This window comes from Pristis pectinata, chromosome 2 (assembly GCF_009764475.1).
Source record: "Pristis pectinata isolate sPriPec2 chromosome 2, sPriPec2.1.pri, whole genome shotgun sequence".
NCBI classification, from domain to species: domain Eukaryota; kingdom Metazoa; phylum Chordata; class Chondrichthyes; order Rhinopristiformes; family Pristidae; genus Pristis; species Pristis pectinata.
Window position 1 is genome coordinate 40343876 of NC_067406.1, and position 22836 is coordinate 40366711.

At 38.2% G+C, this 22836-nt stretch overlaps 1 protein-coding gene across 5 annotated transcripts in view; it reads left to right on the forward strand.

Moving 5' to 3' along the window:
• The window catches only part of LOC127579698 (talin-1), a 180622-nt gene that overhangs the window by 102309 nt on the left and 55477 nt on the right, over positions 1 to 22836 (forward strand). For all 5 annotated transcript variants that reach the window (XM_052032615.1, XM_052032617.1, XM_052032619.1 and 2 more), the window contains exons 16-27: positions 441 to 549; positions 2051 to 2259; positions 2811 to 2909; positions 6529 to 6696; positions 7600 to 7894; positions 8748 to 8914; positions 10364 to 10492; positions 11996 to 12109; positions 14064 to 14177; positions 16162 to 16296; positions 16868 to 16996; positions 20939 to 21041. In XM_052032615.1, coding sequence (XP_051888575.1) covers positions 441 to 549; positions 2051 to 2259; positions 2811 to 2909; positions 6529 to 6696; positions 7600 to 7894; positions 8748 to 8914; positions 10364 to 10492; positions 11996 to 12109; positions 14064 to 14177; positions 16162 to 16296; positions 16868 to 16996; positions 20939 to 21041 — 1771 coding nt within the window. The remainder of the gene's footprint in view (positions 1 to 440; positions 550 to 2050; positions 2260 to 2810; positions 2910 to 6528; positions 6697 to 7599; positions 7895 to 8747; positions 8915 to 10363; positions 10493 to 11995; positions 12110 to 14063; positions 14178 to 16161; positions 16297 to 16867; positions 16997 to 20938; positions 21042 to 22836) is intronic.

Consider the following 22836-nt stretch of genomic DNA (forward strand, 5'->3'; position numbering starts at 1 on the left):
CTGAATTAATTGACGCACAGTGAACACTTAGGCTAGATGCCTACATGATAATGGATAGATAAAGCAATTAGTCAGAATTAAAACTTGCATACAATGCTACAGTAGAAATTTGTTTTATCTGTATTCTGAATAGAATGCTTTAGAACTCTTGAAGTGCAATGGATGCATCTTTTATCAACCAATTGAAATATGACCACATGTTGCATTATTCGTTAAAAATATCTCAATGTGATTTGTGTGCGGGTGGGGGAATATTGTTTGTTTTGCTCCAGAAGGCTCCGCACCTTTCCATGTGTGGGTTGCAGAGTTTCCCACTAAAAGGTTGCTTGTAAGATCAAGCGTTATACTGCACTAATTCTATTCCAGGTGTAATTCCCAAATCGAGACCAACATTCAGGGGGATTTTAATTTATCGTTGTTTTATTGGTTTTGTATTCTAGGCCTCAAAAGCTTGGAGAAAAAATAAAATGGATGAATCCAAACACGAGATCCATTCACAGGTTGATGCAATTACTGCAGGCACAGCATCAGTGGTCAACCTCACTGCAGGTACGTCCAAAGACTAGTTTTGATCCAGAATATGTGAAATCTGGTAGATTTTGTAATTAACCATTTTAACACAATAAACATTTGATCATAGAGTCTTGATCCTTTTATTAATGGGATGAAATTGTTTGAAAACTGAGTAATTAAATAATTGTAGGATACTAAGAATGTATTTTTAAAATACAGATGATTGCCAGTGTCTGTGCCCCGAAAGTGGATTTAAAAACCAAAGTTAAACCCCTGACATTTTATTAAGTGTTAAATGAGCAACCATGCTCTTGCACAGATTGCAAAAGGTGTCTGGCAGAACGCGCTACAGCTGGTTGAGTTGAACCCCCTCTTATTCTCCACAACTGTGCCCCCAACCCCTTCTGATTGCCTCCAGCCCCAGTTGGAATGATCTCACTTTGGCTAATGTTGTTTGTGTTCTTTTTTTTCTCTTGGTTTATATTGATATGTTGAGTTAATATTCAAGTCCTCAAAAGACTCTGTGGTGCATTCTTGGGGCTTATCATAAAACATCATATCTGTGTACGTGTAGGGAACAGACTAAACATACAAGTGTATCCAGCAGAAAACTGGAACTATACAAGTCTGCTTGTATCTCCTGATCCCAGTGGCTTTTTCCGTACCAAATTCATGTTGAAGAGCAGGATAGTTAATCATTTAAGATTTTTAACAAAGTAATTATTATTGTCGTATATAAAGCCACGGGGATCAGAGCGTGTGAGGAAAAACACATCAGTGGGATATGATGGGGGCAAGGAGAAGTGAAGATGGTGATATCAGAAGGATGATCAAGGAGGAGGAAAGACTGCAGAAGAGTTAAGTCCAAGAATTTGGTAAATGAGCACCTTCCAGAAGATTCAGATGGATAGGTTTTTGTAAGGGTCTAACAGGATCTGGTATTGAAGTCCAGATCAGCTGTGGTGTAACTGAATGACAGAACATTAGGTGAGAAATAGTCAACCTTTTTTTAAATATAAATGATCCTTCATAAGACCAGGTCAAAAAACAAACTGCTGGAAGAACTCAGCGGATCAGATAGCATCTGTGCTGGGAAATGGATGGTCGATGTTTTGGGTCAAGACCCTTCATTTGGACCCACATCTCAACCCAAAACGTCAACTGTCCATTTCCCTCCATGGATGCTACCTGACCTGCTGAGTTCCTCCAGCAGTTTATTATTCTGCTAGAGATTCCAGCATCTGTAGTCTCTTGTGTCCATTTCATTAGACTAGATTGTTTTGACTTATTGTCCTCCCCTTGTTTGTTGATTGCTTCAATTATGGTTTCTTACTCTGGATTTCACAAGGGGGTTTCAACTGCTTCTGGCCTTCAAAATAAGAATTGTTTCCTCATTATTTAGGAGAATGTATTGTGATACACGACCTGCTCTTTTCAAAAAAAAATGAATTCAGCACCACAATAAGAATATACCTTATTATGCTGTTTCAGTCTGAGTTATGACATTGTTATATTTAAAATTGATTTCATGTTCCAGGTGATCCCCTTGACACAGACTACACAGCAGTTGGATGTGCAGTAACAACCATCTCTTCAAACTTAACGGAGATGTCGAAAGGTGTCAAACTGTTGGCAGCTCTAATGGAGGATGAGGGTGCAAATGGGCAGGAGCTATTGAAAGCTGCTAAGAACCTGACTTGTGCTGTCTCAGACTTGTTGAAGACTGCTCAGCCAGCTACTGCTGAGGTAAACATTTATTAATTTATTCCAAGCATTGACAATTATGTCATTCCCCTTAACTAAGAATGTCAAGAACTAATGTAACTGGTCACCTTGAAAGCTGTAAAATGAAACAGAATTTGCAGGATTATATTTATCTTCTAAAATTTGAAAAACATTAGTATGGAACACAACTACAAGGACATCTAAGTTTTAGCTTTCTCCTGACTGAGGCAGTGAGTCAAACATTACAGACACTTTATTGGCAAAACTTAGAATTACTCATCCAAATTTCCAATCAGTCTACTGTTGCTTTCTGTAGAAATGCTGCAAAACAGAAGTTGATTAATTATTTAGTCTCCTGATCAAATTTACCTAATAAATTATTTAAAAAGGAGCTTATTTAAGTCATCCATCATTGTAAAGTGCTAAGGACGTGTACAATTGACATGGTAAAAGGTAAGGTTTTATAATCTCCACTATTTTCAGATCTTTTGGTTAGTCTAAGCAGGTTCAATGTTATTGAGGTTCTGTTTTTATCAGAAGAGGAGATGTGATGTTGATATTTTGTATTTAAGCCTCGACAGGTCCTGCTAACTGCTGCTGGTACTGTCGGGCAAACAAGTGGTGAACTTCTCCAGCAGATTGGAGAAAGTGACGCAGATCCACGGTTCCAGGTACGTGCTGATCTGTTTTTAACCATGCTTATTAAGCATTTGTAGTTTAGAATGTTAATGCGATAAAGTTCTGTTGGAATTTTGTAAATCCTTTGTAGTTTCCCATAGGTTCACAAAAATGCACAAGGAGTTTATCACCCATTCCACTCAGAATGGTAAATGCAGTTTATTCAGACACTTCATTTGAATTATCCAATTTATTGCAGTTTTTCTTCAAATCCAAATATCCAATCAAAATTGTAAATGATACTAAATCTCTGAGAATGTATTAACTGATTAATTTGAAAATTAGAATGCCTTTTTCTCTCAAGATTAAATTTTAATGAAATTACTTTGCAATTATTCCATCCTACAGTTATTAAAACTGACTTGTGTAACTCTGGCAAAATAAGGATCAGTAATGGTTATCTGATTAATATAGGGAGAATCCAATATATCGGGCAAGTACAAATTCATTCAACCTGTGCAATTGTGATACATCAGAATTAAGATTGGAGCCATTCACATTATACTGAAGATAGAAATTTGTGTCATTATCACTATAGTCTGAAACCTGCTGAAGTGCGGCATCTCAAGAGCAAATGTGGAGAATATTCCTTGCAGAGTTGGACTGAAAAATAATTTTTGCAGTGTAATTTGCTGGCAGTGGCAAAGACACGAGATGTCAGTGAATGATGGAACCAACGTCTGCTTAGTCAGTAAAATGTATAGGGTAATGGAGGAGTGTCTGATAATGAGTGAATTAAAATGGCTCACAGATTATAGGTAACCAAGAAAATTGATGTAGGTGCAGCAGTAAATGTGATTTACATGGACTTTAGTAAGGTTTTTGAGAAGCCCCCATATGGTAGGCTGGTCCAGAGGGTTAAGGCACAAACTGATCTGATTGTTGGCAAAATGGATCCAAAATTGACTTGGTGATGGGAGGCGGTGGGTAATAGTGGATGGGTGTTCTTCTGACTGGAAGTCTGTAACAAGTGGTGTATCAGAGGGAACAGTGCTGGGACCTTTGTGTTATATATGAGAATGTAGGTGGTATGGTGAGTAAGTTTGCAGATGATACGAACATCAGTGGAGCCGTAATGAACAAGGTTCAAGTACATAGTTTGCTGAAAGCAGCATCACAGGTAGACAGGGTGGTGAAGAAGGCATTTGGCATGCTGGCCTTCATCAGTCAGGGCATTGAGTATAGGAGTTGGGACGTTATGTTACAGTTGTACAAGATGTTGATGAGACTGCATTTGGTGTATTGTGTACAGTTTTGGTCGTCTTTTATAGGAAAGACATCATTAAACTGGAAAGAGTGCAGAGAAGATTTAAGAGCTTGCTGCCAGGACTTGAGGGCCTGAGTTATTGGGCAGGCTAGGACTTTATTTTGCTTTGGGAGATTGAGGGGTGACCTTACAGAGGTGTATAAAGTCATGAGGGGCATAGATAGGGTGAACGCACGTAGTCTTTTTCCCAAGGAAGGGAAACTTAAAAACTAGAGAGCAAAGGTTTAAGGCGAGAGGTGAAAGATTTATAAGGGATCTGAGGGGCAACTACTTCACGCAGAGGGTAGTGTATATATGGAATCAGCTGCCAGAGAAAGTGATTGGGACAGGTACAATAAAAAAAACATTAAAATAACATTTGGATAAGTATATGGATAGGAGGGGTTGAGAGGGATATGGACCAAATGGGACTAACTTGGTACGCACAGTGGTTGGCATGGACAAGTTGGGTTGAAGGGCTTATTTCCATGCTGTATTACTGTATGACTAAGGCTGTCTAAGGATACAGCTGGAAAATTGAGCAGAGTGGTAGATACAATTTAATCCAGACAAGTGTGAGGTAATGCACTTCGGAAGTCAAATTCTGGTGGGACGATACAGTACAATTTCATTCAACCAGTGCAATAGATAGGGTGAATGCACATAGTCTTTTTCCCCAAGGATGGGAAACTAAAAACTAGAGAGCAAAGGTTTAAGGTGAGTGGTGAAAGATTTATAAGGGCTCTGAGGGGCAACTCCTTCACACACAGGTGTGTGCAGAGAGACCTTGGGGTGCAAGTCCATAGCTCCTTGAAAGTGGTGACACAGATGGATAGGTAGTGAAAAAGGCATTTGATATGCTTGCCTTCATAGGTTGAAGCATTATGTATGAGAGTTGGGACGTCATGTTGCATCTGTGCAAAACACCAGTTGGACTGCACTTACAGTACTGTGGACAGTTCTGGTTGCCACACTACAGGAAGGATGTGGTAGCAATAGTGATTGGTGCAGAAGAAATTCACCAGGATGTTACCTGGAATGGAGGGCTGTAGTTACAAGGAGGACTGGATAGGCTGAGTTTATTCTCCCTGGAACATAAGGTGACCTTACAGAAGTTTATAAAATTATGAGAGGCATAGATAGAATAGAGAGTCAAATCTTTTCCCCAGGGCAGGGAAGTCTAGAAATAGAGAGCACAGGTTTAAGGTGAGAGGGGAGGAACTTAAAGGAAATTTGAAGGGTAAATTTTCACACAGGGTGGTGGTTATCTGGAATGAGCCGCCAGAGGAGGTGGTAGAGGCAGATACAATTACAATATTTAAAATGTGTTTGAACAGATACTTAGATAGGAAAGTTGTAGAGGGTTATGGACCTAAAGCAGGCAGATGGGATTAGCGTGTTCGGGCATTATTGTCAGAATGGACGAGGTGGGCCGAAAATTTCTGTGCTGTATGATTTTAAATTGGGTATAAGGAGGAAAAGAGAGGTGATGCTGTTTGTGTAAAGCAAATAGCAAGTGGCGTAAATCAACCAGCAAGTTTGAGAGATCAGTCGTCTGAATTTGGCTAATTTGCACTCGGAGAACAATGTACATGTTAACAAATTGGGCAAGTATTTGTTACTAAAACAGTGTGACTTTCTTTAATATACCATTGTGTAAATTAGCTTCAGGGTGCCAGACCACAGTGTTCGGTATTTCAGTCAGAATGGGGAGGGAGGGAATAACCAAACTGTTCAATTCCTAAACCTGGCCTGGCAGCCACATACCTAATGAATCCATCTCATTTACACTAAATGAACCAGCTCAGTTTACTAGCTAGCAGCAACACTCCACGGAAAAGTGTATGTTGGGATAAGTGCAAAGTGATTGTTGGTGTTAATTTGTATCAAATAAATGTATACTTTAATTCATTTTAAATTCCACTGAACTATTTTCTGAAAAAGCAGTTCTGGTCATCATGGAATTATAATTGGGTTTTGACTTTAAATTTTTTGGCTAGAGCTACAATTATTACATAATGTTCTGTGCTCTTAGTGCAATTATTGTTAAGTAATTCTGATGATAATTCATTAGTGATGAGTTGAAGTAGAACAAACTTGATTAATTAGTGCCATGAGAACTAGACAGTGCTTTTCAATATCTGATCCACTTAGCTTTTGCTATCACTACTAATTATCTATATATAATTTTAGATTTTTAGATGATTGCAGATGTATTGCACTATAAAAAAATGAACAATTACTTTTAAATAGTAGAACAGGAGGGCGTAGTTATATCCCAAAGCAGATTTTCTACCAAATGGAATTACCTCAAAAATAGCAAGCTTTATAACATGCCATTACTTTTTATTTCTAACTATTTTTAGGACATGCTCATGCAACTGGCTAAAGCTGTAGCAAATGCAGCAGCAGCTTTGGTCCTGAAGGCTAAGAATGTGGCTCAGAAAACAGAGGATTCAGTATTACAGAACCGTGTCATTGCAGCTGCAACACAGTGTGCACTTTCCACCTCGCAGCTTGTAGCTTGCACCAAGGTAAGTGGAACAAATATTTGATTAATTTATATATGTTTGTGGTATTGTTTTATTGGAGGAAGTGAAATTCTTTTCATCTTGGTTTATTGTAGAAGTTAGATGATTAAGTTACAGCAGAAAGACGTAATGAATATTTCTAGTGGACCTGTACTATTGCTCCTGGCTAGACTTTTATCAGGGAAGTAGAATCGGGGGCCAGATTTTGCCCTGCAGCCTGCATGTACTGCTCATTCCCCATTGCTCTGAATTAATCTGGTCTGAATCAGTATGGTTGACCATGACGGTTGAGGCCATCCTGAAACCAGTTGCCAAGGTCTTGTGTAGCACATAGGCTTCAAATAGGGGAATTGTTTCGGCCATAACAAGCACCAGCCATGAAAGTCGTATAGCAAATATTTAGTAGAGAGCAAAGACAGCTTTGCTGTCTGTTACAGTCTTTTGAGTGCTTTGCAATGACCCTACAATCAGAAATATTTAATCATTATTGAAATAAGCTTTAAGAAAAACAAAATCATCTAGTGATACTTAAATTTAAAAACAAAAACATTAAAGCAAACACACTGAAAAATATTCTTATGCCTTTATAGCCATGCAATCATTTTTTAAATGATTAAATTACTGGACTCCATGGGGAGTCTTATGATGAAGTGCCATTGGGAAATTGGTAAAGGTGCTCAGTCAGCAAAATTGGAAGTTGTACGTTTTTGCAGGCACCCTGAAACCTGCAAGCACTTACAAAGGTAAATGCCTGCAGCTCTGGGTGAAACTGTCAGCAAAATCTGGACCTACACAAAAGATCGCTCATCTTATTCCAGTTCAAAAGTACTTCTGTTTTGCATTGAATCAAATTCCCTTTTTGCCAAAGCCTGTAATAATTTAATATTCTGCATTGCTTCACTGTAGGTAGTAGCTCCTACTATCAGCTCCCCAGTCTGTCAGGAACAGCTGATTGAAGCTGGAAAACTTGTGGCAAAATCAGTAGAGGGATGTGTGGAAGCCTCGCACACTGCAACAAATGATGAGCAGCTGCTGAAGCAAGTTGGTGTGGCAGCCACTGCTGTGACACAAGCCCTCAACGATCTATTGCAGCATATTAAGTTGTATGCCTCTGGAGGGCATCCATCGGGACGTTATGATCAAGCAACAGACACCATTCTAACAGTGACGGAAAACATTTTCAGCTCCATGGGGGATGCTGGTAAGGAAATGTTATCTTCCTGACTCATGTACAATGTATGCTAATGTAGAATGAATACTGAATGAAGAAATTTGAGTTTCTATAATGAAGCATGGTTGCTTTAAATTTAAAAAGGGAATAATTTTTAAAACTTTCTAATACTACATCATGCAGGTGCCCAGATATTACATCAAACAAAAATAATTCTGGACGAGAAAGTTAAATCTCCTCTTGCTAATTTTGCACTTCCGTTGGAGGTTTTGTTTTATAGCTGAGATTCAATTCCACTGACTGAAACATGCTTAACTTTCTCACTTACCATTCTTACTAAATTAGTTTTATCATTGATCATTAACAGATGCTTTGAACAATAAACCATGTGCTTTTTCTTCCTGGGTGTCTCTTTGGTGACCAGGACAAGGATAACTGGGTGACCTTTTTCCTCTCTGCCTAACCAACAAACTGTGACACACTGCCACAGCTAAAATCATCTACAATTGTGCACATCAAGGATGAATAACTGCCTGATTCAACTCATTCCTAAGTATTGAACTAATCATATGGTTAATTATCAATTTGTCATTTATTTTCACTCACTTTGCTAAATAGCTTGCAGTATTAAATGAATAATCTGGACTTTTAGCATCTTTTAAATTTGCTCAGCGTTCCAGGTTATTTTTCAGTCAATTTATTGTTTTAAAATATTTATTTTGCATCCACTTGAGACAGTTTAGCATATACACCTTTAACTCATGGCCGTCAGTCTGAAACAAGCATACTATCAAAACCAAGGCTGATCCACAAAGATGAATATAGCTGAACTTTTGTTTGGAATATTGATTAAATGTTAAATGCAATCTCTCTCCCAAAATAGGTGAGATGGTGAGACAAGCTAGAATTCTGGCTCAAGCTACTTCAGACTTGGTCAATGCCATTAAAGCTGATGCTGAAGGTGAATCAGATCTCGAGAACTCTAGAAAACTGCTCTCTGCAGCCAAACTATTGGCTGATGCCACAGCCAGGATGGTGGAAGCTGCAAAGGTAATGCTGAGGTTTTTGAACTATTTGCGTTAAAACTCTAGACAAGCATACCTTGGATGCTTACTTGTTTCCAACTTCACTAAATTTGACATCAGCCCACACTGTACATTTTAATTTGTAATGGCATTGCTTATTATGTTAACATTTTCTCCACCATATATACAAGGTTAAAATTGGGTATGTATATACAATATTGCCATTAATAGAGTGTAACCCCGGAAAAGCAGGTATAATTTTGGTAACATCCAAGCAAAGAGCCAACTTATAAAATTCAAATGTTCGTGGGTATTAAAACTTCGTATATGGTTGATAAGTTTATTGGAGTTTATGATGCATGCATGCTTTTTCTGTTCTGGTCAATTTTTTTCACCTTCATTAGTTAACCAGAATCTCTGAGCTTTATTCCCGATAAAGCTGCACGTCATCTGAGGTTCATGTCCAGGAGAATATGGAAAACCCACTTAACTGAAGTTTAGTGTTAATTATTTCTAAACTTGGAGAAAAAGTTCAATCTCTCACTGGAGTGAACTATGTATATTTACCATTTTTTAATAGCCTTCTGAGGAGGAGGGAGAATGTTTTAATGAATGTTTAGAAAGATAAAAATCCAGGGGAAAAGGTTTTCTGTTTGAACTTGGCAAATTGTGATGATATTGGTAGCTGAAAATTCATCCTGGATTCTAAAAGGCAGGACTTGCTTGAAAAAGAGGGACTTGCATTTATAATTAGACTTGCCTTTCGTGTTTCTTCCAGAACATCCTAAATTATTTTAAAGTCAACGAAGCTCTTTTGAGACACAAAATGAGGAAAGAAATTAACTTTCATGAGAGCTGTCGAATGCAAAAATGTTATAGGGTTTTGAACTAGATGTTATGCAATAGAAGAGTGCTTTTCTTGTCACAACAGATGAAAATCACAATGAATGGGTAGTGAATCCCCTAAATAATTAGCATTCAGCTTTTAGTTCAAAGTGCATTCTGTACATGTGCAGTTTTGTCTTAGAAATTTAGTTTATATTGGCGCACTAATTTTTGTGCATGTTTGCAGTAGTTTTTGATTTCAGTAAGAATGCACATTTGAAAAAAACTTAATTTTCCTTATCCAGTTTGTTCCAAGAAAAATTGCAATATGAACTTCTCCTTGTTTTAGCTCTAATTTGAAAAGTGAACATGTTTGGAAATGAACAGAATTGCAATTGTGACTTTGCGCTGAAAATTCACATTGTCCATTAGCTTTAAAGGAATAAGATGATTAATTTCAGTGGGAAAGAATTAATAGCTCCTCATTCGTGCTGATTGCCTTGCTGCATATTTCTGGAGTTTTCTTTATAATTGAGGTGGTGATCTTTGTTTTTACTGTTGTTGTTACTTAGTTATTGCATCCATTGACAAAATATCAAGATGTGATTTTGTGTTGACATAAATCCTAATTAAATTCAATTGTTTTTAGGGTGCAGCAGCTAATCCTGACAGTGAAGAGCAGCAACAGAGATTGAGAGAAGCTGCTGAAGGTTTGCGTATGGCAACCAATGTCGCAGCACAGAATGCCATAAAGAAGAAATTGGTGAATAAACTAGAGGTGGGTATAGAATACAAAGAGTTTTGGGATTAATTGAATTCAGAGTTCAGCAACAAGATGTATATTTAATTTTGACCTTGATTGGCTCAAAGCTTGGGTTAAGGTGGCTTAGTTGTTGAATGCAAAATTTGATTATGAGTACTCTAATCAGGAAGGCCTTAGGTTTGGTTTGTGCTGCAGTATCTCACCATCCATCCTGGGTAGGAATATTCTATTAGTCTCAGTGCTTCAGTGCAAAATGAGGTGAAGGTGATATTGTAATGTATGGAAACGAGCTCTGGAGGGAAAAAAAAATAGGTGTAGGCTAAGAAAAATAACCAGCACACACATGCTTTCCCGAGTCGATTACTTCAATGCCAATCCATTCAACCATATCTTCCAATATTCAAAACTCTGCCTATGTTTTAGCTTATTAATAAACCTCTTAATCCAATATCTGTCCTTTCTGGCCTGCATTGGCTTCAAGTTCAGCATTAGTGAGCGTAAGAATGCAAGGGATAGAACAGGAGTAGCCATTCAGTCTCTCACTCCTTTTCCACCATTCATTAAGGTCATGATTGATATTTTACCTCTGCACGACTTTCCTGGTGTAGCCCTCTGCCCCTTAAATTCTAAAAATCTATTGATCCCTATCTTCAACATATTGAGCAACTGAGCCACCAGACCGCTCTTGGGTAGAAAATTCCAGTGATTAACTACTAGTGGGGAAAAACTGTCTTCTGATCTCTGTACTGAATGGCTGAACCCTTATTTGAGATACTGACCCAGTTTCCATATACCCCAGCTAGGGGATCCTAAACTGTGTCACTTGTCGCTTCCCATCCAGCCTCTTTTGTTTTTATCCCCCACTCCCCCTCAATCGTCACATACCCTAAGAATTCTGTATGTTTCAATCCAATCATGTCTCATTCTTGTGAACTCTAAGTATTTGAATTTAAAATTATGGTCCTTGTAATTATTCATCGTTTAATAACGATTCAAATTTTGATGCCTAGCCTAGCAGTCTGAGTTCTAGTTCAAATTCCAAAAGGGCCACTTACAAATTTGAACTTTAAGGAATCTAGAAATGAAATGTCAGCTTGAGTAAAAAGTGGGCATGATGCTGTGAGAAGAGTGTTTACATAAAATATTCAACTGGCTCACTAACTGTACTCTAAGGTTTACAAAACTCATTCTTGCCTGCTATGACCCATGTGGAATGGAAGATCTAGAAAGTCAGTCATCTGTGATGGCCTACAGTCATCAGCTCTGGGCAAAAAGGGTTTAGTAATAAAGACAGTGTTGCCAGACAAAACCTAAATGCATTTGTTGTGTGAGACTCAGGTGTGTATTTTGAAATCTGCACCATCCACCACCTCTCGAACTATCTGGTCTTTCTTTTCATTCTGGAATTGAGTACGGATACCTAACCACTCTGGTTCATTCACAATGAGCTGGTGTGGAGAAGAATGTAATAGCTAATAAATTGTGATCTTATTTACAGTGTGACTTTTCTTTTTCCAGAATGCAGCAAAACAGGCTGCAGCTGCTGCTACACAGACAATTGCAGCTGCTCAGAATGCTGCTTCATCCAACAAGAACCCTGCCACCCAACAGCAAATGGTTCAAAGCTGCAAGGTGAGATTCAGTATTACTATCATCAGTAGAAACATTTTGGTTATGTCATACAATGAAGGATGATACTTGACTTCATTCTCAAGCTCCTGTTGATGCTCGAGGGTCTTTTTTAAGATCATGCTTTGAAGAGCTATTTGATGGCAATTGTTTAGTTAAATTAGCATTAATGAAGCTATTCGTGACAAAATTAATTTGGAGATTTAATGTTTTGCTGGTAAATTATGTAGGTTTGTGTTCATTGTAATTGTAGCACACTTTTTGGATACTGTTTGGTGATATGAAAGTAAGAAAGATTCCTTGGAATATGTCGTCTTTCAAATTTGTGCCTATCTTCCCCACAACAGCATGTTTCAATCTCATTTGAGGCTTAGAGTCATACAGCACAAAAATGGGCCCTTTGACCTATCATATTCATACCAAACTTTTTGCCCATCTGCACTACATTTACATTCAAGTTGTTAATATATGGCACTAACAACAAGGGTCCCAGCACAGATTAGTTGGATTTCTGCCCCCATCACAAAACCAAATCTGTCCAAATCAAAGTATCAGAAGACCATGTTGTTTGACTATGACCATTATACACAGCCACTCGCCCTTGTTGGCATATCTGCAGTAGAGATCTGATCATGTGTAAAGTTAAACCCCGATCCAAACATTGCCAATTTGATCTCAAGCTCAACGACTTGTAAATTTTTTGATACTGGGCCTGAACCCATTGCATTTAAGATATCTTTATTAGTCACATGTACATCGAAACACACAGTGAAATGCATCCTTTGCGTAGAGTATTCTGGAGGCAGCCGCAAATGTCGCCACACTTCCAGTGCTACTATAGCATTACCACAACTTCCTAACCCGTACGTCTTTTTGAAATGTGGGAGGAAACTGGAGCACCCGGAGGAAACCCACGCAGACATGAGGACAGTGTACAAACTCCTTACAGACAGTGGCCGGAATTGAACCTGGGTCACTGGCACTGTAATAGTGTTACGCTAACTGCTACACTACTGTGCCTGCCAACAATATAGTTGGGTCTTGTCAGGTTCAGATTGGGTAACTGTGCTCTAAACTGCAGCCTTTGTATGTTGACAGCACCAGTTTTCTCAGCGCCTTTCTCTGTTGTCCTGCACAACAAGGTAGCCTGAGGTGGTTTCAGCTGTGACTTAACCAATTGCCGGAGCCTCTTCTGCAATGACTTCTCTTTCTTCCTCTGGGTGTCAACACTGGTGTTGCCCAAGGATTTCTCCTGTATTCCTCATCTTCCTCCAAACGTGCTGCCCCTTAGTGGCAGAATCTGAAAACTGGGTTCACTTCCTTCTGAAGGTGATCAACACTGTCTGTCTACTACATTTCTTGTTTCTTCATTATCTTTCACTCGTCTGTTACCCCGTTTTCCCCACATTCCCATCAATCCTACCACTACCACTGTACTCAACTGCATACTACTGGCAATTTACTGTGAACTGTTAACATACCAACCGGCATGTATTTGGGATGTGGGAGGTAACTGACACTTACAGAGAATATCCATGCGGCCATAGGGAGAATGCATAAACTCCACACAGATAGCACCGGAGGTTAGGATTGAACTCAGATTGCTGGAGACAACTAGTTCCACCATTGCGCAATCCCCAAATATGGTTCATTAACTTTATTCAGCTTTACAGCCCTCTAAGAACTCTGCCTCCATTACTACTTAGTCTTATTATTGATCCTCTATTCCAGAATGCATTACCTAAATCTTTTGTTTTCCATCCTCGAGTGTTCTTTTCTGGCTCAGTTTGATTTTTCATTTGATTACATTTCTGTGAAATGGCTAAGGCTATTTTTCCCTGTTAAAGGCGTTCTGTTCAGGTGGGTTGAATGACTTTCCTTGTCCAACTGGTTGTTTTTGAAATGCAAGATTTAGGATTGCTCAATGCTTATTTTAAATATGATTTTGTATTCACAGTCTGTTGCCGAACAGATACCAATGCTGGTCCAAGGTGTGCGTGGTAGTCAATCACAGCCAGACAGTCCAAGTGCACAGCTGGCTCTCATTAGTGCAAGTCAAAACTTTCTCCAGGTAACAGAATGTCTGTAAATAGAGTTGTCCATGTTCTGTTTGTCTAAGACACGTTCACTGTTTGAATAGGTTTTATAAAGTGAAAACGTGATTTTGAATCTTTACACATTTTTTTCTAACTATACCATGTTGAGTTTAATATTATCCACGTTACAGAAGAAAAAACATTCTTACTGCCTTGGTCTGGGCCAAATCTTGGCTAGCTGCTATGCAGCTTTTTGCAAACACTTGAGTCTTGTGGAAAGAACAGAAGTGCAGATGAGCAAATAATCAAGATGGCAGGGACTTAGTCAGAGTCAGGACTGTTAGCTGTTGTTAGTCCTGAGCAAAGCAAGTCTTTTGTACTCTGCTGCTACTGATTGACAGCCAACTGCACTTTGAGTTCATTTCTTTTCCAAACACCTCTATAAGGCACAATTTTACTGTGTTGATGTAAATGAAAGTCGGAGAGAATTTCGTCTCGTATAATTTTCAGGTAACTGTATCCTACAATGTGATAGTAACAAAATAGTTCATTTACAGACTATTAAACATGTGTTTCAAGTGGCATACAAGCTGATAACCTTAAGTTCCTTTTTAACCAAGCTGAATTTCTGTCTCCATATTCTCTCCACCACTTGCTCTATATCTGTAGTATTGTTTGTGCCCCTATATCTTGGCTACTAAAGCCCTCAACCCATGTTTTTATTACCAGCTGAAAGGACAATGCTAATGTTCTCCTGGCCAGCCTTGTGTCTACCACCATTCATAAATTTGATCTTATTCAAAACTCGACTATCCTGCACCAGTCTTCATTATATATTGACCCGTGTTTGCAAATCTAAATTTGTTAACCTATAATGAAGCAATCCACACCTTTTTTAAGTTTTAAAGTTCTCATAGTGCACACCTTCTCAGTAAATCCTTCTATCCTTGACTTTCTCCAGGAATTTAACATTATACTGTCTTGGAGTACATGTACAGCTCCTGTCGCTTGGCTGCACTTTCTCCTAATTTGGCCCCAAGCACTGAGGTGGTCTTCCTACATGCATCCCATGCCCTCCTTTTCTCTCTCTTGCTTCCTCTCATATAGCCCTTGTGCTCCATCTTGCTGTCTGTGTGCTGAACCCAGTCTTCCAATCATCTTGGGATCTACCTTAAAGTGATTGTTCCATTGGCTTGATGTTAATGTTTGTCATTTCATGTTCCTGTGTATCACCTTGTGTTATCTTACATTAAAGCCTGTAAATAGCCTTTTTATTTAACAAATATAATACTTTTCTTAACTATCTTGTTAAGTTGCCTAGTCCATAATCCATCACCACCCTGGAACTAAACATGGCCTGCAAGGAGATCTCTTCCTGTTGTTTCCTTCCTTTCCCCAATCTCAGGCCAGTGTTTTCTGTTTCATTTAGTAACTTGTACTCTGATGTGATCCCAAATCTGCCAGCTGATCATCCATGCTCAGGAAATGTTTGGACTTCTTCCAAACAAGAGGGGGAAATGAAGATATGCAGAAGAGTTGATGTCAGTGCAAAATCTTAATAGGTTTTAGCACTGAGTAATAAAGAATTTTTTTTTTAAATTGTCAAGTTTCTGAGATACCACACATTTTTCCAGATTAATTATTGGCAGTTAAATTGAGTACTTTTATGAATTTCTACATAGATTTTGATTTATTTATAGAATTTATGTGACTTGCATTGATAAACATTTTTCCCACATTCAATATCATGTGTTCATTTATCCATTCACTAATTTATTTCCCTGTTCAGAACATCATCAGTTTGTTATAAATCAGTCCCTGTAGGAAGTACAGGGTATCTGTTAGCCAAACTCTGTAAAGATTTGGCATTCTGCAGCTGCCCAGGAGGTACATGATGTATATCAATTGAAGAATATAGTGGCTGTTTGTTTTTTCTTTTTTAAAAAAATACTTAACAAGAATCCTTCGGTGTAATGACAAGTAAAGCCATATTGCTTTTCGCTTTTATTTGTTTTGTAGCCTGGTGCTAAGATGGTTGCTGCTGCCAAATCTACAGTTCCTACTATTGGAGACCAGGCCTCAGCTATGCAGCTGAACCAGTGTGCTAAGAACCTAGCAAACACATTACAAGAGCTGCGAGCAGCTGCACAGAAGGTGAGTGAAATATTTATAACCTTTTTTTGAGGTAACTCTCTATAATAGCCGACAGGAGGGCACTCAAGAAATTTTTACTGTGTTTCCATGTTAAGTATTGGGACTGGGTGTCAAAAGTCCATGATAAAGCAAAATAGGTATTTGATGCTCCTGTATGTATGTGTGTGTGTGCACGTGCGCACAATATTTGTATTTGGACATTTAAATTTGCAAAGAATACACTGCATTATCTTTAAAATAAAATAGCATGCAACTTCTCCATTCAAATTTTCTCCTCCATTTCTGGCATTTGACTGTAATTTCAATAGAGTAATCCAAATTTCCCTCAGTTATCAAATTACCTCCCAGAAAATAAATGACAAAGAATGGTTTAGAGGATTGTCCAGTTTCAAAATATTTAAATCAGCAAACTGTTTTTATGAAATCAAAAGGACAAATGTGATGGTTTTATAAATCTAAGACCATTAACTTTTTTGACAGTATTTGCAATATCTGTATTGGCTTGATAAATTACTACAGTGAAATACTTCTTTTTCCATCAATGAAAGCAGTGTTTTTTTTCCCCATGTAGGCACAAGATGCCTGTGGCCCCTTGGAAATAGATTCTGCCTTGAACCAGATCAGAACACTGGAGAAAGACCTGCAAGAAGCAAAGGCAAATGCTGCAGAAGGAAAGTTGAGACCACTGCCCGGTGAAACGGTAATGAATCCTTCTGCTTTGTTCCATATTTAATCGATCAATAAAGATTTTAGTGTCTTGACACACATAGTCATTATATCTCTAATCAAATGTGATGGATTCAGTTCACATTAACAAGGACAAATAGGAACAAAGGAATATTTCATACTATCAGAAGGTATATTTATTCTTTGAGGAGGACATGTCAAATATTTTCCTAACAGATGACATAAAACTGGATGCAAAGCAAGATCCTGAAACTAATCTTGCATAAAAACTTAATTGTTTATTCAGGGAATCCATCTGTTTGTTCCTTTCTGGGTTCAAAAGGCATTCTGATCAAACGACATACAAAGGATGGTTAAAATGAATGGAGCTTTTCAGTTCCTGGGAACAAATTAGCCTCTTTCACACACTTTGGAATGAAGCATGTCCTCATTAAAGAACATCATTAACAGTAAATGTTAACCTTTGAAATGGATGATGCAGTTGGGCACTTTGAGCAAGTGTCAGTACTTAACAGCTAGAAAAATGGTGTCTATTGGTTAACTTTCAAATAACTATATAAGCAACAGGAGGAGGAGGGCCAGTCGGCATCTTGAGCCTTCTCCACTATTCAATGAGCCCAGGGCTGATCCAATCTTAGCCTCAATACCACTTTCCTGCTTTCTCCCAATGGCCCTTGATTTCCTTGTCATTTAAATGTCTGTTGATTTCTGCGTTGAACATATCCAATGGCTCTGTCTCCACAGCTGTCTGGAGTAGAGAATTCTGAAGAATCACAGCTCTCTGAAAGAATAGATTCTCCCTTGCCTGTCTTCCTAATTGTAGATCTCAAACCTAGCCAGGTTGTTCCAAATGCAGTTTCACCAGTAATGTATAAAGTGGCAGGATATTACAAAGCAAGTGAGTCACTTTAGACACTACAATCAAGCATTGATACAATAGCTTCAACTTGTTATCAAGCAAGGCCTCAAACTCCAAGGGCTTTTATTCCATTTGGCTATTGTTTTCCTTAATGTCATTGTGCAGATGTGATGTAGTCTGTTTTCTTTCCCTCCAAAAATGAGTTTCATCTGCCATTTGCCAGACCCTTTCCCATGTTCATTCACTTCTGTAGATGTATTGGGTTGTTGCCTTCGTAGTTTTGTTATTTCCAAGTTTAGATGCAAAGCTTGCTTATGAGCTCCAGGTCATTTGTGAAAATGCTAAGCAAGTCCAAAACTGGACCTTTTGTAACTCCGCTGATGACATTTCTCTAGATTTCCTCTGCCAATGCTTTCAATTCTACCATTCACTGAACAATATTTTCACTTTTTTCCACTTTCCTTGTTTATTTTGCCATCATTTCCATGGGATCTTACTGATAACACAGATTATAAATGGTTGAGGTCACAGCACAGATTCTTGTGGCACCTCATTGATTGCACCTTGTTAACATAATGACCTCTCTACCCTGACTGTTGTTTGGCCAGTGTTCTACCTGTGCTAATATATTGTCCCCAAGGTGATTAACCCTTAACTCGTGCAGTAACTTTTAATGTAGCACCTTGATGAAAGATTTCTGGAAATCCAAATGCACTACATCTGGTTCCCCTTCATCTTCCTTGCTAGTAACATCCTTGAAGAATTCTAAATTTGTCAGACACTGTATCTTTCATAGAATGATGTTATGTCCTGCTTCAAAATATCCTGCTTCTACTTAATGAATTCCAGCATTTTCCCAGTGACACATGTTTGCCCACCTGGCCTCTAGTTTACTGCTTCCTGTCTTTTCCTGAATAAAAGTGTTCAATTTGGGGTTTTCCAATCCACGGGAACCTTTTTTTAGAATCTATGGAACTTCTGAAGATTACAACCAATGTTTCCATTGCCTCTGCAGACATATTTTAAGACCTTAGGACACACAGTAGTGTGCATAACCTACAGACCACCTGATAGTGGAAGGCAGGTAGTGGAAGAAATGTGCAGATAAATTGGGGAAATGGATAAGAAATGTAGAATAAGAATCATGAATACTTTAATATAATTTGGACAGAAGAGGTACATGGGGTTAAAATGAATAGAGTTCCTTCATGTGCAGGACTCCTTTCTAAACCAACATGTAAATAACTATGTAAATAAATTTATAAAATTATAAGAGGCATAGATCAGGTAGACAGTCAGAATCTTTTTCCCAGGGTAGAAGTGTCAAGTATTAGAGGACATGCAATTAAGGTGGGGGGAGGGGGGATTGGGGGAGTTTTTTTTAAACACAGTGATGTAGGTGGTTGGAACAGGCTGCCAGAGGTAGTGGGGGAAGCATGCAAGATAGTGGCATGCAAGAAGCTGTTGGACAGATATATGAATATGGAGGGATATGGATCATGCACAGGGAGAAGAGATTTAGTTTAATTTGTGTTCAATGTAGACATTGTGGGCCAGAGGCCTTTTCCTGTGCTGTACTGTTCTATGTTCCAACAAATATGTTATTGGACCTAGTAATGGAGTATGGGCCAGAGTAGATAAGAAAAGTACAAGAACACAAGGCAGTACTGACCATAATACAATATACTCGAAGACTATGAAAGAGGATGTAGGTTTGATTAAAAAGGTTAATTTGATCAGATTAGAGTAGCTTTTAGTGCAGAAGAGATTTAATGGAATTTGGGAAGATAAAATGATCCAATAGCATTGGCAAACAATGACATAGAACAACAATTGAAAGCCTTAAAATATTAAAAGGAATGGAGGAAAGGTATGCAATGCTGTAATATGAAAGAGCAAACTAAAAATTCATGAGACTCCAGGGTAAAGTAACACTTTTTTCACAGATTTTATAGAATCATACAGGATGGAAACAAGCACTTCCTGCCATCATATTTGCACTGACTACAAGTGCACTGTGTACAGTTCTGCCAAATAAAAAGAATATAGAGGCACTGGAGAGGATGCAGAGAAGATTTGTAAGGATGATGCCAGAAATGCTAGGGTATACCAATTGGAGGAGGTTGGACATACTAAGTCTCCTTTCCCTTCAAGTGGGCTGAAGGGGGATCTAGCGGGAACCTTTAAAATTGTAGGTTTTGATAGAGTAGATGGAGAGAATGCTTTCACTTATGGGGAACAGCATAACTTTGTACTAGTAATGTTAGACTGCCACAAAGAAATCCAGCAGGAACTTGAAGGATGTTTACCCAAAGTATGGGACATAACTAAATCACTTTCTAGGGTGGCAATAATAATATAAATGTATTTAAGGAGAGACTGGATAAGAAAATGATGGCATAGGATATGGGGGGGGTTCTGCTGAAAGATTTGAATAATTAATGATAGGAAGAGGCTGAAATGGGGTATGGATGCTTGCACAGACTGGTTGTGCTGAAGGTGTGTTCCTGTGCAGTAAGTCCTATATAGTCCATTCTGAATGCCAGATGGAACCTAAGCATGAATAATAATATGGTTACTAATTAGCAGATAAAAATGAAATGGGGCAGTTCATGTTTATCAAAATAATTTTGTTTATAATAACACTTAGAATATTCAATTATCCTTGGTTTATTTTCTTATGGCATAAGAGACACACTTGTTTGGTGCAAGTCTGTCCTAGCTCTTGAGCAATCACATCAGATGCATTCTGCTATATATTTCCTTGTAACCTATTCTCCCACATGCACCCAACTCCTCCCTGATTCTACAATCACCCACCTACACTAGGGGTAATTTACACTGGCCAATTAAGCTACCAACCAGCATGTCTTTGGAGTGTTAGAGGAAACCCACGCAGTCACTGGCTGTCAGGATCAAACCTGGGTTGCTGGAGCTGTGAAGCAATAACACAATCTCAACAGTGCTGACCATACCTTAAAAACATAATTACATAATCTTAATAGTATTAAATGATATTATTACATTATATGTATTGTTCTTAATACAGCTGTAACCAGTGGGGGATGATATGTTTGTTTTCTTTAATATTGACAGCTGGAGAAATGTTCCCAGGACTTGGGAAGCAGCACCAAGATGGTGGGTGCTTCTGTGGCTAAGCTACTGAGTGCTGTCACACAAGGAAATGAAAATTACACCGGTATGTTGAATTATTATGGGTGAGATGGAATACTACATAGATGATATAGCAAAATAGTCTGGGTTATAGATTGCTCTTGGGTTTGTAACTAAAAATATCGCATGTTATTCCAGTTGCTATCTGAGAACATTCTCTTCATATTTCAACCTTGCCCAATATTTTTCCATTTGAACTGTTGAGCAGGTTCTATTTTGGCTTCAAATTATCTATTCTGTGGCTCTTGCATGTTTTTTTTAATGTGTTTCAGGAAGTATCTGCATATAAAGATAAATGCAATTTTGTATTTAGTATTTAATATATTCTTAAAGTATTAGGTAGAATGGCCCCAACCTTTACATTTAAACATAAAATGCCTCAAAAAGGTAAAAAGCAAGACTAAGCTCTTGATCTGTACCCCATATAGCAGTAAGAGTGAATTAATTTACTGATTACAGCATTTACACATAGTATTGATCAATAGTGTTAATTCATGCAATAGAATAATGTGCAACATATTAAATATTCTTACATTATAAAGCAGTGCATGTCAGACTGCTTCAAGCACACTGTGTGCTTGGGAATTCCATTTAATCTGCTGAAATGTAAATCATCTTCTATCTTCACTGCATCATTCCCCCATGTAAAAAGAGAGTTGCTGGATACTGTCTATAATTCCATTTCCATGTCCCAGAGGACCCCCATCCCCCAATCTCTGCTTGTGCCCAAAATGTTCAGCGCCTTTGATAACAGAGCTTTTAGATTCCATACACTCCATTCACCTGTACACTTTTATTTTCTTAAAAAGAACTGGTTTGTAGCCTTGACCAGATCTTCTCTCCATCACTGCCCATACTTACTGATTCACTCTTGCCCCACCCACTGTGAGAAGAAAAACAAAAAACAAAAAAAGGGAGCATTTCTTAAAAGTAAGAGAAAATGAATGCCAAAAAAGTGGACAGAAAATTGAGAAAAAGGAAGAGAGAGAAGGAACCAGCAACGCAAGTCAACACATTAGGAGATCTGTATATTCAGTGTATGATTTAGGGAAATATCTCAGGACATTAATAGAGTAAAAATGTTTTATCTACTCTGGTCACAATTCTGTCATGGCTCAAATGATAACAGATTAGAATTAAGTGCTTAAAATGTAAGACTTTCTTTTTTAAAATAAATGCAGCCAAAATGATTTCAGTGAATTCTTTTCCTTTCTGAAACAAAACTTAAAGATGTTTTAAAACCTGATGAGGAACAATTAAATTGCCCAAGTAATTTTGGCTTACTATCTTGCTTCCATCTTCTCAAGCGTACCTCTTTGACCAGGCATTTGTTTATTTCTATTGCTCCTTTATTTATTTGTGATATTATTTCAGAATTCTTTGGGGCATTATATTAAGGCCAATGCAATGGATAGTCCAATTTATCATAAAATTCTACCTTGCCAGTTGAAATGATTACTTTTTAATCTGGTCATAAGCAATAGGCAAAGGAATTGGCCTCTCAGCCCTGGAGTCAGCTGTGCCATTCAGTAAATTGGAGACTGATCTGATCTATTCTTGGCCTTAATTACATCCTCCCATCATGACTTTTAAGGATAGAGAATTCCAAAGAACCACAACCCTCTGACACAAGAAATTCTTCATTCTCCAGTGAATGACTCCTTAACCCAAGTTTGTGCCCCCTTGTTCCAGACCCCTAGGCCTCCCTTCCTTACCACCTCTGCCCCACACAAAGGAGAACCTCCTCACACCATCTATCCTGTCAAGCTCCCTTGGTATTTCGTGTTGCAGTGAGATCACCCCCACGTTAAAATGCAAAA